We start from the raw sequence: 18,159 nt of genomic DNA, 5'->3' as shown, positions 1-18,159 counted from the left end.
CACAAACAGATCAGGCCAGCAAGGTAAGGGCCCTGTGAGGTGGTGAGGAGCAGGGGAAGCTGGATGCAGGAGGGGAGAGGGGCTGTTCTGTCTCCTTCCTAGCTCTAGAAATTAGGTCTGGTGGGTGGGGTCCCTGTTTAGATCAGGGGGAGCTGGCAGTTAACCAGGCATCCCTGTGTCTCTGGGCTTTGCCACCCCCTTTCAGGCAGGCAGGCCAGTGGTCTGGCTGAACTGTCCCTTGCCCTCCACAGGGAGGTGTCCAAAGCCCCTGAAGAATCGTGATGTCATCACCCTCCGTTCCTGGCTGCCCATGGGCACTGATTACATCATCATGAACTACTCAGTCAAACATCCTGTGAGTCAACCTGCCTTCCCTGCTGGGTGGGCAGGGGAAGGTACCAGGTAGGGCTAGGCCAGGAGGCCTAGCCCAGGGAGAGGCCCCTGGCTGCCACCAAGACTTCTCTGTGACTTCAGTCCAGACATGAAGCCTCCTGTCCCTGATTCCTACCTACACAGTGAGAATAATGGCTCCTGTCTCCCTGCTGGGGCTTTTAGACGGGTGTGGACCATCACTCTGGACAAGTGGGTGGGAGGGGCTGGCTGGGAAAAAGGGAACAGGAGTGAGATGTAGGGTCACCTGGCCCTCCCTGAGGCTGAGTGTCTTGATCTCCATGGCAGGCAGGACAGGCAAGTGCAGGTGGCCTGGGAAAGGATGAGAGAGAGAGAGTGTGTGTGTGTGTGTGTATGTGTGTGTGTGTATGCACACACCCATGTGTGTGCTTATAAACCCTCACCCCAGACTGGGGTCTTTCTGGAGGGGAACAGAGGAAATTTAGAGTGGTAATGATGACCTAGTCTGACTCCTCTTTTTCTTCTTACCCTAATATCAGGCCTGGCCTGGAGTGGATGCCAGGGCATGTGAACCAATTCTGTGTGTGTGTTTAGTACTCACAAAGACACCACTTTTTCCCACACCTTAAGTCTCACCTCCCTGTGCCTTCCATCCCCAGAAATACCCGCCTCGGAAAGACTTGGTCCGAGCTGTGTCCATCCAGACGGGCTACCTCATCCAGAGCACGGGGCCCAAGAGCTGCGTCATCACCTACCTGGCCCAGGTAGACCCCAAAGGTGAGGGCTTGGCCCTGGAATCCCATCATGGGATCCATCCTTCCCTATACCACGGCGATGGGACTTGATCTAGTTGATCTACTGGGATCCAGAAGGGCCTCTGTTAAGAGGGGTTTTGTATTTTGGGGCATCTGCACCCAAAACATTCTTTGAGCCAAAGTTTGATACTTTTATAGTGTTTTGAAAAGCAAGGATCAAGGAGGTAGTCACTGCCCCAAGACAAGCTTACAGCTCTCTTCCTGGGCTCCTGCGCTCCCATGCTCTGACTTGCTCCCCTCTCACTGGCTGCTCCCCCTGTCTTGTTGGCTTCTATCCTGGAGGTCTGGGTTTCCCAGGCCCCAGTCCTTTTTCCCTTGGGAGGGCTCAGCCACCCCTCAGGCTTCTGTGGCTAGGTGACCACATGTCTTTCTGCTGAGATCCAGGTCTCTGTGGCCATTGGCCTCCTCGATGTGTCCCTCAGGATGTCTCTCTCCTAGGACCTGAGGCTCAATGTGTCCAATGCTGAACTGTCTCCCTCCCTGACTTGTCCCTTCTCCTGAGTCTCTTCCCTCTAGGCACTCGTACCCAAAACATGGTGGTTGTGGGGGGTCCCCTATTGCCAGCTCCCAAATCATTAATTAGTATTGATTCTACCTCCTAAATAGCTCCTGAATCTGTCATTTCTTTCCACACTCAGCCACCCTGTCTGTCCATACAGATTTTTTCCAAAGGACTTATTTCCTTGTGACTCTCTTCTGCTTAAAATCCTTTTGTGATTTTTCCATTGCCCTCACAGTGAAGTCTAAGCCCCCACTCCCAGGTTTCCCAGTCCCTTCTCATAGCATATACCTTCCTTCTTATCTAGGCAACCCTTTCCCTCAGCCTAAAACACCTCTCTGCCCTTACTCATCCCTCCAGGGCTGCTTCACCTCCTCTATCCCTGATGCCCAGAGGAGCTGCTCGCTCCCTGCCCTGTGGGCCCATCCCCCTCTAGCAGAGCACTTGGCACACTGTCAGGCTCCCCCAGACAGTGAGTTCCTCTCTGGGTCCCCAGGGCTGGTCCAGGGTGGGTGTCACTGAGTGACTGTGGAGTGAGTGAGGGAATGAATGAATGACTAGAGGAGGGGTAGGCTCTTGAGCATCTTTGCCTGGGTATCCCCCCAGCACCACTGAGGGTCCACTGGCCCAGGCCCAGAGCTCCCTAGCACCTCACTGAGTGAGTTTTTGGATGTCAGAGGCAGAGCAGACGCTTGGGGATGAGGCGGGTGGAGAATCAGTTCGCGGACTCCAGGTCAGGCCAGGCTGGAAGAGGTCATGCAGCAGCTAGGCTTCCTGCACCAGGGGGCTTAGAAGGACAGGCCGAGCAGGCGGTGAGCACCAGGGCCATTCAAGATAGTGGGACTGGGTGTGAGAAAAGGGAGGTAAGTGTGAGTTGAGGGGAGGCAGCAGGCAGAAGCTTGACTGGCCAGGATTTTAACTCATGTGTGGCCTGTGATCACCTTGGACCCTGTGGTCGTCTTTCATGCAGCCCTTGGACTCAGCAGAGGGCAGAGGCCGTCGGGTGGTAGAGGTAGAGGGTGTAACAGAGTTGAGCCTGAGGACCTTGGTCTGAGGTGGAAAGAGGGAGTGAAGTCGACGAAGTCTTACAGGACTTGCCTCACTCTGCCCCCTCCTTGTGGAGAAGAGTGTGTTCTCCCTGGAAACCCCGGGTTGGAGTAAGGGAGCTGGTGTGTGTGTTTATGGGGGGCTGGATCCCTACGGCTGCTGCTTCCTTTTTCTTCTCACTACCCTTTCCTGCCCTCATAGGCTCCTTACCCAAATGGGTGGTGAATAAATCTTCTCAGTTCCTGGCTCCCAAGGTGAGTGACCTTGGGACTTGGCGGGTGTGGAGGTTCGGGGGAGAGCGTTCTGGGATGCAGGGATGGAGTCCGGGAAAGGGAGTCAGGGGGCGGGGCTAGGGCTGAGGAGCGGGGTTACGAAACCCCAGCTGGAGTCAGGATCCTGGGAACAGTGGTCTGAGCCGCTGGAGGGCGTGGGAGCAGGCGCGGTGAAGGCCTAGTCCCACTCCCAGCTCACCCCTTATCCGGCGGTACAACCGGTCCGCAGGCCATGAAGAAGATGTACAAAGCCTGCGTCAAATACCCTGAGTGGAAGCAGAAGCATCAACCACACTTCAAACCGTGGCTACACCCGGAGCAGAGCTCGTTGCCGAGCCTGGCGCTGTCGGAGCTGTCAGTGCAACATGCGGACTCGCTGGAGAACATCGACGAGAGCGCGGTGGCAGAGAGCCGGGAGGATCGCACAGGCAGCGCAGGTGGTGGCGAGGGCAGCGATGACGACACCTCGCTCACCTGAGCGCGGCACCACGGCAGGGACGGCGATACTACGGGGCGGAGCCCAGAGGCGGCGGATCCTCCCCCGCTTTCTCCCCTCCCCCACCTCCTGCGCCTCCTGGGGACGCTGGGCTCGGGCCCAGGCTGGCGCTGCGGCCTGGCTGGACACAGCCCCAATAAATGATCCCACAGCCTCATCTGGCTCATCACTGTGCCTCCTTCCCACTTGCTCGGGGGCACGGGCACCGCCCTCGGTCCCTTTGTTCTACAGTTCATTTTGTTAATTTTATTACCCATCACGGGCTTTTGCTCCTTTAGACATCCCCTCATTTCCCCATGTGAAGCGGGGGTAGTTGTCAACCCTCCTGTCCGTGGTGTGTTCATTCATTAGTTGACTCTTCATTCATCCACCTGTCCTTGTTGTGTGTGCATCCTGCTATTCACTCAGGTTCTTAGGCTAACTTTCACTGCTCTAACAGAAGAAACAAGTCTGGTCAGGGTCAGAGAATGGGCTTCTATTGTAGGACCTGCAGCCCAAGACTCCCTGGGTCCAACCTATGGACTGAGGGTCTGACATGTGCCCGTTGTGACAGAAGGAGGGGCAGAGGTCCTTGGCACTCAGACCACAGGGCTGTAGGCCCAGAGCTTAGGTAGGGGCAGCATTCTCTGCAGGAAGTTTGGGGGTTGAGGGGAATGTTGTCAGACTCCAGTGTAGTGAAGGGACCAGGCCCTGTGAACTGAGTCCTTTCTACCTCAGGCCTGTGCTAACAGAGAAGGTGGGGCCTCCAACCCCTTGCCAAGACGCCAGTCCCCTGGTCCTGTGTTCCCCACAGCAGCTTTGAAGTCTAGAGGGGTGCGTGGCCTCTCCTGCTGTCTGTAGCCTACAGGTGCCCTCTGCTGCCTGAGGGTTACCTCTGCTTTCAGGTCGGGAGGAGGGCGCTGTGCCCCACCCCTCTCCAGTGTTTCTGTACCCCATATGAACTGGGGGCCAGAAGTTCTCCCCAAGGTCTGGCCCTCCACGCTCCCGGGAAACGACCTACCTTTGCCTTGTCAGGAAAACACTTGGAGTCCACTTTTTCCAGGAAGGGCAGGGTGAATATCCAGTAGGGGTAGGCAGGAGATTCTGTAACTCACCAACGCTTGGCTGGTTTACCCAATACTGGCTTTGTAACTTTGGGCAAGCCCTGGAGCTTCTTTGGAGCCTCATTTCCTAATCTATAAACTGGGGTAATAGTTTTTAACCTTCAGGCAGATTGAGATAGAAGAAATCAGTTGCCCAGCCCTGGGCTTGGCATGTAGTAGGTGCTCAAATTAATGACACCCAATCTCAGCCCTGGACACAGGACCTGGGAATGCCTGTCAAACCCCAGACCCTCATCTGCTGTGTATGCTGGTAGGATAAGTGGAAATCTCCCATTCTCTAGGCCAGGGAAGCTGCCTGGCCGCCGGGATCTCAGGCTGCAGCCTTTAACTAAGGGATCCTTGGACACTCTGACTTGCATCTTCCCCACCACCCTGCTCCTGAGAGATGTGGGCCCAGGGACAGAAGTAGGATATTCTCGAAGAATGAAGTGGGTAAGGACTTCCTGGAGGAAGAGGTCAGGAACTTGCGTTTTCCAGTTTCCCACTGCCCCTTACCGCTCTGGGGGTGGGGCGGTTTGTGACTTGTCCCTCCCAGGGAGAGGGGTGGCAGAAAGCGGAGAGGCTCAGGAGGAGGGCAGGGGTGGTGGAGGCAGACCTCAGCTTCAGGAGACGTAGACGGATCTGTGAGCAGCGAGATGGACAGGGGAGACGCACAGATCAACGTGTCCGCAAGGCCTGCGAACTCCAGGAACGTGACTGGGCGTGGCCGGGAAGGGGCGGGTCCTTGTCCCCTTCCCCGCCCTCTCCTCCCCGGGGCGTCACGTGGGGCGGGCGGAAGAGCCAGGCGGGGTGGGCGCGCCCGGCCTGCGGCCGCGAGTTGACTACGACGGTGTCGTTGGTGGCGCCGGGGCCCCGGCTACGCGCGTGGAGTCTTGGATCAGAACAGGTCAGTGCGGCATCGGGGGCTTCCCCGTCCGCCGCCCCTTGGCCAGGTGTGGCTCGGAGTTTCCCCATTCCGCGGAAGGGAACGCCGAGGCTGCGCGGCAACTCTGCGCCCGGCACCTACTTCCGCGGGAGTTTCACTAGGTCACGTCTTCTGTACTGACTGGCGGCGGGGATGGAGTCGCCTCCTGAGGATATGCGGTCGGACCAGAAACGGTAGGGAGGAGGGCGAACCAGCGGGAAAAGGGGCTTCCAGCCCTTAGCCCTTTGTCGTGAAGCCTCCCAGGTTCCAGAGCTAACCCTCTTTCGGGTGCCTTGATTTTTTCATCTGTGAAATGAAGGCTCCCACTTCTTTGACTGCGGAGACCCTTACAGGTCTGCTGGTTCATAAGACCTTATGCACTGGACCTGGGGCTCTAGTGATCTTGGGCAGACGACTTCCGGTCTTTCCGCCCCAATTCCCCACCAGTAAATGGGGGCATGGCCTCCCAAGAGCCCCTACCTGCCCCAGTTGCTGGAAAAAGAAGGTGTGTGTGTTCACTGAACAGGGTCAAGCCTGGAGTGGGTTATTGGGACTGGAGGAAGCAAACTCAGAATGCGGCCTGAGGGTGTGTGGTGGGTGTCTGGTCCCAGATCTCCAGGGCTGATTTTTAGCGCTGGTGAGCTCTGGTCGGCATCTGGTATATGCACCCCACTCCCCCAAGGCTCCTGTCCCGGGGAGCCTGCTTTGATCCCCAGGCTTGGTGGGGGGAGTGCTATAGGTTGGACAGATGTATGGAGGTACTCAGGGAAGGATTTGACTGTGCAGTAAGGTCCAGACAGAGACACCCAGAATACCTGTGCTCAGAGAGCAGTGTGTCTAGGCTGGGAGAGACCTCCCAACAAGCTCATTACAGGGTAGAAGGAGCCCAGCAGAGTCCGAATACAGGTGCAGACAGGTACTGGGGTGGAATCAGACACTGAGACTCTTGGAGGCTCAGGGAGGAGGAGATGATTGGAATTGGCCTTGACAGTTAAGTGGTAATTCACAAGGATAAGGACTCTCAGAGGAAGGCTAAGCTTATGCAAAGGCAGGAACTTGAGCGGTGTGTTTGAGGAATGACAAGGAGATGGAAGTGGCTGGAATGGGTGGCAGAGGTAGGGTGTAGAGAGAACCAGTCCCCCAGTCCCATGGTTGGCTGAGGATGGTTCAGACCCTGCCTTGGGGATCCCCTCTCCCTGTTTGCTGCTTGCTCACTGGAGTAGGGCAGGAGGGGTGGTCCCAGGCAAGAGTCTTAACAACTGTGAAGTGGAAGTGAACAGATTTCTCCCAGGCTTCGTTGGGGCATTCAGGCCTCCCCAGTCAACCCTAGCCTCACCCCCGCCGTTTCTCGGACTCCAGTCATGCCTTTCCACGTGTCAAGCTTCGGCTGTTTGTGCAGGTTGCTTGTCTTCCCCACTACCCGCCTGCCTCCGCCCCCATCCCTCCTGGGGAAGTTTTCTCCCCATCAGACCTCCTGGAGCTCCTTGGAACTGACTGGGACCTGGGACAGTCTCTGTGCAGCCACCAAACTCTCTGTGTCTCTGCACATTCCCAAACTTCTCCATTTCCCCATCTACAGGGTTGAGTAATAAGACCTGGTCCCGAGATCCAAAGAGAGAGGCTGCTGGAGCAAGATTTGAGCCTCTCTGAGTCTAAATCCACCCCCATCTCCACCAGGGGTGTTTGGGAGAACACTCACTGACCCACAAGGAGAACACTCACCCCCAGGGAGAACCTGAGGGGAACGAGTCACTTCAGAGGGGTAAGGGGCCTCTGAGAGTCCAAGAGGCTAGGTGTGGACTAGCTAAGTCAAAGCCCTAGGAGAGAAGGGAGTCCCCTCCACTCTCCAGGGGCCCTCTCCCTTCCCCACCCCACTCTTCCTTTGGCTGAGCTCAAAGCCAGCCAGCTGATGCTCAAACAAGTGGCCTCTGTTCCTAGGATAGGGGGAGGGGAGGCAGGCCCTGGGCTGCAGGCCCGTCTGTCCAGCACTGACCCTGGCCCCCCGCCCTTCACTCTGGATCTTAACCCTTGGGGACCTGGGGTGGGTACTGGGCTGCTTGCAGGCGGGTACCTCTTGCCCACCAGCTGTCCCCTCCACCCCACTTTAGGGTTCCCATGGTTCTGTTACTGAAGGAGTGGGTGCAGTAGGACATGAATTGGAAATGGAGAAGGAAGGACGGAATGGAGGTAGGAAGGAGGCCATGGACAGTCAGCAGTCACTTGGCCCAGAAGCTTTTTTCATAGATAAGGAGACTGAGGTCAGGGACCAGAGGTCAGACCAGGATAACACAGCAAGCCCTGGGCTGAGGCGGGGCTGGAGGCAGGGGGTCCGAAGTGACCCGACTTCTCGTCTGGGCCCTCTTGGGGAGAGGAAAGGGAAATGGAGAGAGCTCTACTTGATTTGAATACCTGCTGTGTGCCTGACACCGCAAATTTGTTACTATATTTAACTTGATATCATCCCGTGAGACAAGGGTCATCTTCTAGTAACATAGGGGAAGAACGAGCCTCAGAGAGAGCTGAGTAATAGCGTCAGAGAGAATGACCTCGGCAAAAGCACACAGCACCTCTGTGGGCACTATTACATATGTTAACTAGTTTCGTCCTCCCAACAAGCTTAGAAGTCAAGTACCATTCTACAGATAAAGAAACTGAGGCACAGAGAGGTTAGATAACTTGCCCAAGATCAGATCACAGCAAATAAGTGGTGGAGGCAGGGTCAGGACCCAGGCGTTGGTTTGCCTCTTTTGATCTGATTTCCCCTCCCCCAGCCTGACATCACTCCTTGAGCTCCATCCAGGGTTCCTCTCAGTGAGGGGCTTTCTCCTGGGCAGTGGCCAAAGCAGCCTCTAGCACAGAGTGTGACCCCAGTCAGGCAGACCTGGCCCTCCCTTAGGAGCAGAATTCAGTCCCTTGGGCCGCCCCTGTCCTGCATCTCAGTCAGGCTGGACTCTTCCCCCTCCACAGCCCCGTGTGGCGGGGCATTTCTTGTTTTAGGAAGAGATTGCACCAAGGATTTAAACAGCTGGAGGATATGGGGAGGCTGTCAGAGATTCCCAACAAGTGCACTCCCAACAAAGTTCGGGGACTCAACACCAATACCCCAGCCCTGATCAGAGAGGACATCTTGTCCACTTAGACTCTCCGCCCCCCACCCCACTGTCAGGCCCCCGGACCTGTAGATTCTAACCAGGGCTCTGGGGAGGACAGTCCCAGCCCCTGAAGGCAGATGACCCCAGGTTCAGGGAAGGCCAGAGGTGGAGGGAGTGAGGGCAGTGCATAGCTGGTCTTCCACGTGACCTTCCTGTGGAATTTCTCGCTGTCTCATCCTTTAGAACATAGTTCAGAAAGGGAAGAAAGATTCTGTCCCATAAACAGGACATCTGTCCCAGACCACTGGTACAGTCAGAGTCACTGGGAGGGGATGTGGAGTTAAGTGACCAACTCAATAACAAAATTATTTTTTGATAGTAATACTAGTAGCAGTAGCTACTGTTTCTTGGAAGCTTATTGTGTTTCAATCACCATGCTAAACATTTTATGTAGTGATTTCATTTAATCCTCAGCAATAGTTTTATGGATTAGGCACTGTTCCTATTTTACAGATGAAGAAACTGAGGCCTTGAGAAGTTATGTAATTTTCCTGAGATTGTTTATTATATGGAAGAGCTGGTAGTCTGAATTTCTGAAACTTCACAGTGAGAACCCTGAGCACTAGGAGATACTGCAGGCAGACAAGAGCCAAACCTCATCCTTCTCTGGAAACTCCTGGTTGGGGTGGCAGACAGGGACTGGAGGGCCGCCTGGGCAGGTGACTTTCCTGGTGATGTCCTGTGGGGATGGGACGCCAGCTTGCAGGCTGTACTGGGTGCCGTCAAGTTCTAACCCTCAGACACCCAGCCCTAGGATGAGGGAACTCCTGTTCACTGCCCTTGTCCTGTCCAGTTTGGACAGGGGTTCTCCTGTATAAACTGACAGGAAAGGGCAGTGGTTGAGTACGGTGGTTCTCCTTTTTACTGATGAGAAAACTGAGGTCAGTAGATGTTAAGTGACTTGCCTAGAATCTTTCAGCCGAGGGAAGGGAGAACTGGGACTCTGAGGCACTCCACCTCCCCGCCTGGTCAGGGCCTTCTGGGCCTCTGAAGCCCTGAGCGTCCTTCAAGTACTGCTCACCTGCCTTGTCACAGAGTCCAAGTCTTCCTCTCTGACCAAACCAGTGTCAACTGAAAAAATAGTCACAACCTAGCAATTGAGGGTTCTGTTTTATTTCGTGGGAATTTTTAGAACTTCAGGCCTCAGAAACAGCATCTCCAGTGACTCGGAAAGAGCTATTCCCAGGAGGCTGGGAGAGGAGTTACGGAAGCTTGCTGCAAGGGGCAGGTAGTTTGAACATCAAAAGATTATTGTTAATTAAGGGAAAGCAGATATCTCAAATTGAGGAATTTAGCGCTTTTCTATGTATGGGAACATGCAAGGAATACTCCATTTCACAGTGGAATGGATTCCTATCAAGGTACCTGGGGCCTGGTACCTGCGGGGTGTCTGAGATTGAATGAACAAACCTGGGGAACATGGTTCCAGAGCTAAGAGGCCGAGAAGCAGAGACCAGCTGTGGTCAAGAGTGTGATGCCCATGGCCAGTGGGGTCTAGAGGAGGATTCAGGGATCAGAGAGCACACCTACCCCGCCCTGGGAGGAGGATGTGGCCAAATCTTCCTCCTCCTCATTGTTGTGAGGGCGAGCGCAGCCACCCCTCTGTCCCCATTTTCAGGGCAGGGAATCTAAGGTCACACCTGGAATCTCAGCTGCCCAGGGCCTTTGGCAGAGCCTAGCCCTGCCTTCCCAGCCCTGCCCTCCCTCCTTCTGGCCAGGCCAGTGCTGGGGTGGGTCAGACCGAAGGACAGGGGAGCAGGAACTGGGCTGACTATGTACCAGTGCAGATTGTCCCCTCTCCCAGGTGCCTGGGTCTCCTCTGTGGCCTTCCCTACCCCCGCTGGGGGCACTGCCCTGCCTTTGGGCATCCCCTTCTCTCCTTCCCTCCCCTCCTTCTGTTTCCCACCATAATGCTGGGCCAGGGCTCTGCCTAAAATCAGGCCTAGAGTCAGGACCTTGGCCGGTCTGTCCCTGGCCTCTGGATCAGTGAGAGACCTTTGGCTGGTCATGGACTCAACTTTCCTGGAACTTCAGGGAAGGAGCAAGAAGCAACAGCACCGTTTTTTAAATATCTGTATTTATAGAAATACGCTAAGATAAATATGTTTTATGGCAACCCAAATATCTCCTGTTGACTTATGAATATGATCAATAGGAACTGTTATAGAACAGAAGAAAAGGTAAATCCTTAAAATGTGAAGTGAAAGTCACTCAGTCGTGTCCAACTCTTTGCGACCCCATGGACTATACAGTCCATGGGATTCTCCAGGCCAGAATACTAGAGTGGGTAGCCTTTCCCTTCTCCAGGGGATCTTCCCAACCCAGGGATCAAACCCAGGTCTCTGGCATTGCGGGCAGATTCTTTACCAGCTGAGCTACAAGGGAAGCCCAAATCCTTAAAATACTCAATTCTTAAAAAAAAAAAAAAAAGAAGCAGCAGCAGCAGTACCTGGGACTTCCCAGGCTCCCAGGTTCAGACAGCTCAGGACAGAAACCAGACAGCACAGATGGGGGGTGGGGGTGGGTTTCTCCATTCCCGCACTTCCTCTCCCCACATAGGGCAGCTGGGATTTTAGGAGTCTGAGACTGTGGGCATTGGGAATCAAGGGTTTTATGTGTTGGTGATCCCCAGCTTCCAGTTTTCTTAGATTGGAGAGTCTAAGAGTCTGCAGAGCCTCGAGATGGGCTGAGTGGATCGAGTTGAGGCTAAGGCCTGTGCCACACTTTGGCCAGCTGGTGCCAGATGGACAAGGCCTGGAAAGTTTCTCAGGGCTGCCAGGGCTGGAGGTGGGGCAGGGGGAGACAGAGGCCCAGCCACCTCCAGGCCCTGTGTGCCCTTTGTACCCACTGCTCCCAGCAGACACACCCAGGAGGCACACACCTCTCAAAAATCTGCGAACCAGGCCCTGGAATGGACTAGGTGGTAGCTGAAGAGATAGCCATCTTAATGGGGGTGGGGGAGAAGACAGACAGCGGCCAGACCTCTTCATTCCCTGGGGGTGGGTGGGGCTGTGCTCCTGGATACCAGACTAGGATTGAGAGGGGACCAGCTTGGCTCACAGGGCAATGCCTGGTCACTACTGGCGCACCAGGCCCTCTCAGGACGTGTGGAATGTGGCTCAGCAGGCCCAGGTCCAGCTCTGAAGTGTCAGAGCCAGGCTCAAGGGCTCTGATGGGATGGTGGACAGAGACCCGGGCGCGGGAGGCCCTGAGCCTCCTTGGGAGACAGGGAGACTGGGCCTTGACTGAGAGCCTTCAGGTAATTCACAGTGCCTCCCCCATCTCCTCCCAGTGCCCATGTGGGTCTTTGGGCACAGCAGTTGCCTCAAAGAGACCTGGGCATGGAGGCAGGAGCTGCCCCATGGGGTGGAGAGCTGTTCCCTCCCCATGAGGGAAGCGCAAGACTTCCTGGCTGGGTGAGCCCCTTTCTGCTGCATGATCCTATGTGTGCACGGGTGCGTTCTCAGACCCAGATTCTTCCTTGGAGGACCGTGCTTTTGCCTTTGTGTGGGTGCCATCAGGATTTCATGTCCCTGGCTCTGCACCCCTTAATGTGTGAGCTGGATGAGCCTTTTGCCCATTTGAATGGGGGCCTTCATCCAGTCAGGCCCTGTGTGGTTCTGTGTTTCCAGTGGCTCTAGCATGTTAGGGAGACAGGGCCTCCCTGAGGGGCAGGCTGGGGACTGAGCTTTGCCAGAGGACAGTAAGACAGCTTTGGGCTGGAATCTCTTGCTTGGTAAAGGGGTCCTGGAGGCCCAACTCAGGTCCTGCCTTCTCCCTTAGTTCATTTCAGTTCAGTTCAGTCGCTCAGTCATGTCCGACTCGTGACCCCATGGACTGCAGCACGCCAGGCCTCCCTGTCCATCACCAACTCCCGGAGTTGACTCAAACTCATGTCCATTAAGTCAGTGATGCCTTTTCCTCAGATTGGGGCTGTTCTCCTGGGGTCTCCTTGCTGTAAAGACGGATAGCTGAGTCTAGGGAGGCCAGAGATGCAGGGAGTGTCTAATGGTTTTAGGGGCTCTGTTCCAGGATGTGAACCCAAACACTCATCTGCCTCTACTGCCTGTGACTTGAAAATCCACATTTCTTAGTGTGAGACTGGCCCAGCCTCTTGGAGATGGGAGGTTAGTCCAGTGTCTCTGAGGTCACCTCCCCCTGATACTTCTTTTCCTGGGAATAGTTCTTTCCAGTTCAGGCTGGGTGGTCTGGGTCCTGTCCTGACTTGTGTGGCCCTGGTTAGGTTCTTGTTCCTTTCTGGGGCTGACTTTCCCCTTCTGGAGGTGGGGAGGATTGGCTTGGGAGGTTCCTAAGTGCCTCAGGAGCAGGTGCTTGGGGATGTGGGGCCAGGAAAAGACAGGGCTGGGATCTGACAGGCAGGAGCTAGAGCTGCAACTGGTGTGTGTGAGCAGAATGGGAGGCACCTGGTCTGGCTGCCTGAAGGCCAGGTTCAAGCCACTGATAGCAGTGTGGCCTTGGGCACATCATCACTTGCCTGGGTTCCTAGCTCTCCACTTGTAAAATCAGGAGATTTCATGCAAGCAGTAGATATTTACTGTCTGCCAACCTTAGGCTAGTAGCTGAGGATGCAGGGAAATCAGACCCTGGTCCTGCCTTCAGGGGGCACCCAGCGAAAGCTGGGGCGAGAGAGAGTGTGTGTATATGTGAGACAATGATAGTCACGTCTCGGTGGGACCCAGGCTGTGAGCATGGGGGTCGGAAGCTGCTGCCTGGAGAAGGTGACACTTGAAGGGTGAGGTAGAGGGAACATGATGAGGGAAGTCCTGGAGATGTAGTGTCCAGTGGTGAGAGTGGAGGGACTGGACTGGAGGGGAGGAGTGAGGGGCGGGAGCCAGAGGGTGGGGGGAAATGGGGAGCCATGGAAGGAGCAGGCAGGCAGGCAGGAGAGGCAGGTGTTGAGCTCAGAGACTTCTGGAAGTCTAGGGCAGTTCAGACCTGCTCCAGGGAACCGTCAGTGGTGTCTGAGAGCCAGGACTTCCCCAATGTGGCTGAGGGCCCCTCAGCGGTGTTTTTCTGGCTGGCCCAGTAGGAAGTGGCTGGAGCAACCGTAAAGGTGGAGAGAAGGGGCATGCCCAGCCACACAGGGTGCCAAGGCATGTCAGAGTTAAATCTTTCACTCCTTGAGCTCCAGACTCGAACCTTGAACCTTTACACCTAACCTCCTCCAGCCATCCCTTAGCCTACCCATGTCACAGGCTCCTGCCCCGAGTTCCTGACCAGGGTAAGTCAGGCCTCTGTAGATGTCCATTCATGCACCATCCCCCTCCACCCCCACCCCAGGCCAGACACTTGTAACCACTGGGAAAAGAGCCACGAATGAGACAGTGCTTCATCCTCCATCTGAGGAGACTAACACATGAACAAATAAATATGTAATCCAGTGTCTGCTGGAAAAAGCCCGAGAGTGAGTTGCACCGGTGTCTGGAAGAGCATTTCAGGCCGAGGGAGCTCCAGGGCCCAGCCCTGAGGCGAGAGCACTCGGAGTAGGCTGGGATGGTATTGAGGCAGGGACAGTATCATCTTGGACAATAGCATCCAGGTGCTGTGGTGTACCTGCAGGCCTGGTGGGCTTTGGCTTTTACTCTGAGGGAGGTGGGAAGTCATTGGGAAGGGAGAATGGTTAGGCTGGGCTCTGTTTTGAAGGGTTACGTTTATTCCCACAAGCCCAGTATACAGATGGTGAAACCAAGACTCAGAGAAGCTAAGTGAATTCCCAAGTCTCACAGCAGTAGGACCCGTGGCCACCTGCCTGCCCATGGCCCTGTGCACCCTGCAGCCCTTCATGGCTCCCTGTTGTCTGGACAGTCAGGCTGAGTGTCTTAGAGTGGCCTTCAAGGCCCTTCTCCGCCTGCAGTCACGCTGCCTCCCCTCTCCCACCTGACCTCCTTGCTCCTGATCTCCACACTCGCCCCTCGGAGGACGTGGAGTGGAAGGAGGGGCTCCAGTGTGATGCTGGGCAAGTTGCTTAACCTTTCTGAGACTCAGGTTTCTTCCTTGTCTGTAAAGTTGGGCTAAAACCATTTACTTTCTAGATTGTCATGAAAATTATATGAAGCTATCCATGTAGCAGGGTTGGCCCAGCGCCTGGTAGGTGGGAAGCACTCCATAACTGTGGCCTTTTGTCTTTTTAGGCAGGGATGGCTGGGTCAGATAAGTAGGTTAGAATGTTCCCTGTGAGTGAGAGAGGAGAGTTTTCCCTGCCTCTTATCTGACTATAGAGTGGGGGGCAGCTGAGGTCCCACAACAGACTGGAGGCCAGAGCCTGTGGGGCTGGTCCCCCCGCCCCTGCCCCCCATCTCCCTCTCTCCCTTCCAGCCCCTGCCCTGCCCATCTGGTCACCTCCATGCGCCGAAACAAGAGCTTCCTCTTTCAGGTACCAGCAGCAAGGGGGCTGCTGATCATCTGGCTTGTCACTTCCAGGGACCCACCTAGGGAGAGGACAGGGTCAGGTCCTGTTCTCCTGGGAGGTTGCTTGGGTGCAGAGGAGCCCCGGGCTCTCCTCCCGGGTGGCAGCCATGTCAGGCACCTGGCCGCCTCAGAGGGGATGGAGTCAAGCTGCCTCCCCCCTGCCCCTACACCCCCCGTCAAGCCAGAGCTGCCCTCCGTCCCTCTGGCATGAAGCGAGGATCTGACGGACCTGTCTGCTTCTGTCCACTCCTGCTGCTTGGGGCCCTCGTCAGCCGTGTGCGCTCCCATCCCCCATGTGGTCAGCCCTGTTTCTTCCTGTTCCTGCCTCATTTGCAGTGTTAAGAGGCCCCCCCAACTCCCTCCTGGGGGGCAGTGGTCACAGAGGATGATCGTCCTGGAGTCGTGCTGTGGTGTACCTCAGCGCCTTTGGTGGGGGTGGCTTCCTGTCCTGCCTTGGGCGTTCCCAGCCCAGGAGGCGCCAGGGGGCCAGGTCAGAGCCCGTACTTTCCTGATGAGAGGGCCCTGGGTCTCTCCAGGTGCAGGGTGGCTGGCTGGGCCACCCTTCAAGGCAAGAAGGGTGGGACCTGAAGAGTGAAGGGTTGGGGGTCTTGGGAAGGTGGATGGATGTGGCTCAGGGCTGTGGGGTTTGGGTTTGGAGGAGCTCTGTCTTGAAGGCGCGTGGTTAGAGGAGCAGGTGGAGGATGCTCTGATTAAAGGTAGCAGAAGGGCAGGAGGCAGGGAGGAGGGCCCAGGGATCAGGCCGGCTGGGGAGGGGCAGACGGAGCAGAGGGGTGAGTTAGAAACATAGCAGTGGGGAGACAGGGGAACGGGAGGGGGTGGTCCAGGGTGATCCGTTTGGGGGGCAGGTACTGGTAGGGCCAAGGAAGCTAGTGTGTCATAGACTTTTTAAAATTGAATTATAGTTGATGTACAATGAATGTTGGGTTAATTTCTGCTGTACAGCAAAGTGATTCAGTTATACAGTACATGTATGTTCTTTTTTATATTCTTTTTCACTATGGTTTATCACAGGATATTAAATACAGTGCCCTGTGCTGTATAGTAGAATCTCGTTTGTACGACAAGGCCTGAAAACCAAGCCTTTTAACTTTGCGCTTCTTTTACTGTGAGTGAGGTACTTCAGGCATTCACACTTCGTCCTCTCCAGAGTAGAGAGGGGCTTGGGCATAAGAGTGGGAAGGTTTGGGGGAATGTGGGTGAGGGGCTGTGATAGGGTGGGGTCAGATGCTGTCTAGAAGCAAACCACAGGAACCCTGGAGTCTCCTGTTCATAATGGACTCAGTCCACTTCGCATTTGAAAGTCCGTGGGCTTCAGTCTGTGATTGGCCTCTGGACCTCTGGTCGGTGGCCGGCAGTGGAGGGGGGAGGTTGTTATTTAATAAACTATATCTGAGAACTTCGGGCGGGTAAGACAGTGAGGGAGGAGGTAAGCTTTGTAGCTAAGTTTTGCATCTTCCAGTCCAGATGGCCCAGAAAATCAGTTTTGTTTATTATAGTTCTCTTGGTATTCTATGCATATTATATTTAAAATTAAAAAGGTACTTTATAATGATGGTTTTAGGGAAAACTGGGACAAACTCAATTCTAATAGACTGAAAATACTTTTATCATTTTTTATTCTAATTATGAAAGTGATAATGCAACTGTGAAAACTTTAAACAGTCCAGACGTGGAGGTTGTAGAAAGTGATTAATCTTTCAAGATTGGGGTAGGAGTTAGGAGTAGGTTTAAAATTTAAGTCGGGGAAGTTCACTGTCCCTTAAATGTCCATCGATCATTAATAAAACTAGTTTTATATTTATTAGGGTGATGCTGAAGGGACTGCCCTAAGGAGATTGTTAAAATATCCTGCCTCTCACCTGGTCCCCTGGGTTCAGATGTGCACTCCCCAAGGGTACCTGGCTGGGCGAGGGCTGGGAGAGGGGGATTGAAACTCAGCCTGTCCTCTTTGCTGAGCTGCATGCCCTGCTGTGGGGCTCTTTTAGCAAGAGGTATTTTGTCTAATTTGCTCAACGGCCTCACCTGCTTTCCCCAGGAGAGGGGAGTGGGTGGGTTCGCTGTGGGGTGGAGAATGCACTGTATCTGGGGTTCCTCTAGAAGGAGATCCAGGAGGCAGTGGGATATCCAGTCTGGAGCCCATAGTGGGACATTGCTGGAGGCAGGGTGCAGGAGTCACTGGTACCTGGGGAACTGAGAATTCCAGGGTGCTGAGGGTGTCTAGACTAGAGTCTGGCTCTAGGGCCAGCACCAAGGACCCTTCTGGACAGGCCCAGCCAAGGCCTTGGGGCTCAGAACAGGAAGTGTCTATCTCAGCAGCGAGGCGTGAGCAGATGCCGAGTGAGTGTGGCCTCTAGTACACACATGGTCATGTGTCACGGTCATCTGGGTGACAGCGCTGTTCTGTGGAAGGGGAAACTGAGGCTCAGAATGTGACGTGACTTGCCCAGGGCTTCAGGTGAAAAGTGATGGAGCCAGAACCGGAAACTGATCTTGCCTGGCATCCTGGGAAGGATGGGTTCTGGGCTAGAGCTGGTGGCCCCCAGCTCCCCAGCAAATAGGTGGCCGAGGCAAGCCATGGGGCCTGGACTCAGTCAGTCCTCACTGCCCTATGGGCTGCGCCTTGTCAGCCGCCATCATTCCTGGGACCCTGGAGGACAGGCTACATTAAGGACAGGGTGGGGGCAGGAATATAGTGGGCGGGTGAAGGGGCAGAGATCTGGGGCTGGGGTTGGGGCAGGAGACCCCAGCGTGCCTCCTCAGAGCCCGTGTGGCCATCAGCCCCTGAGAAACAGAAAACAGGCTTCTTGGTTCAGGGGTTCGTCAGCTGCCTGCCTGAGCACTGCACCTGCTGCCTTGCCTGGCAGGGCCCGAGAGAGCTGGCAGAGATCTGCAGAGGGCAGGGGCCACTTCTGCATGCTCTGGGCTGGGAACCCAGCCCCCACCTAGTTCCTCATATCTGAGGGAAGTGTCTCCAAGCCCTCTTGTCTATGTCAACGGAACCCTGAGAACGCCAGGAGGGGAGCAGCTGAGGGTGACCCTGCCCACAGGTATGACCTGGTGCTTGGGCGGG

The 18,159-nt window shown here is 55.3% G+C and overlaps 2 protein-coding genes across 15 annotated transcripts in view; both read left to right on the top strand.

Moving 5' to 3' along the window:
- Positions 1 to 3,637, top strand: part of STARD10 (StAR related lipid transfer domain containing 10) — a 47,643-nt gene extending 44,006 nt beyond the window's left edge. For all 7 annotated transcript variants that reach the window (XM_042233206.1, XM_027979504.2, XM_042233207.1 and 4 more), the window contains 4 exons: positions 252 to 355; positions 1,011 to 1,128; positions 2,914 to 2,966; positions 3,214 to 3,637. In XM_042233206.1, the coding sequence (XP_042089140.1) occupies positions 252 to 355; positions 1,011 to 1,128; positions 2,914 to 2,966; positions 3,214 to 3,462 (524 nt within the window). In that variant the 3' untranslated portion in view covers positions 3,463 to 3,637. The remainder of the gene's footprint in view (positions 1 to 251; positions 356 to 1,010; positions 1,129 to 2,913; positions 2,967 to 3,213) is intronic.
- Positions 3,638 to 5,343: 1,706 nt separating this feature from the next.
- The window catches only part of ARAP1 (ArfGAP with RhoGAP domain, ankyrin repeat and PH domain 1), a 61,891-nt gene continuing 49,075 nt past the window's right edge, over positions 5,344 to 18,159 (top strand). For 5 of the 8 annotated variants that reach the window (XM_042233196.2, XM_027979499.3, XM_027979498.3 and 2 more), the window contains exon 1: positions 5,344 to 5,469. The gene's annotated coding sequence lies outside the window, so the exon portion shown is untranslated. Of the gene's footprint in view, positions 18,137 to 18,159 lie in introns of all 8 variants that reach the window. The other 3 variants (XM_060399992.1, XM_027979496.3, XM_027979495.3) reach the window with 2 other exon arrangements.

Source organism: Ovis aries, chromosome 15 (assembly GCF_016772045.2).
Source record: "Ovis aries strain OAR_USU_Benz2616 breed Rambouillet chromosome 15, ARS-UI_Ramb_v3.0, whole genome shotgun sequence".
Lineage (NCBI taxonomy): Eukaryota > Metazoa > Chordata > Mammalia > Artiodactyla > Bovidae > Ovis > Ovis aries.
The sequence above is the reverse complement of the archived record's forward strand: the minus strand, read 5'-3'. Positions and strand labels throughout refer to the sequence as shown.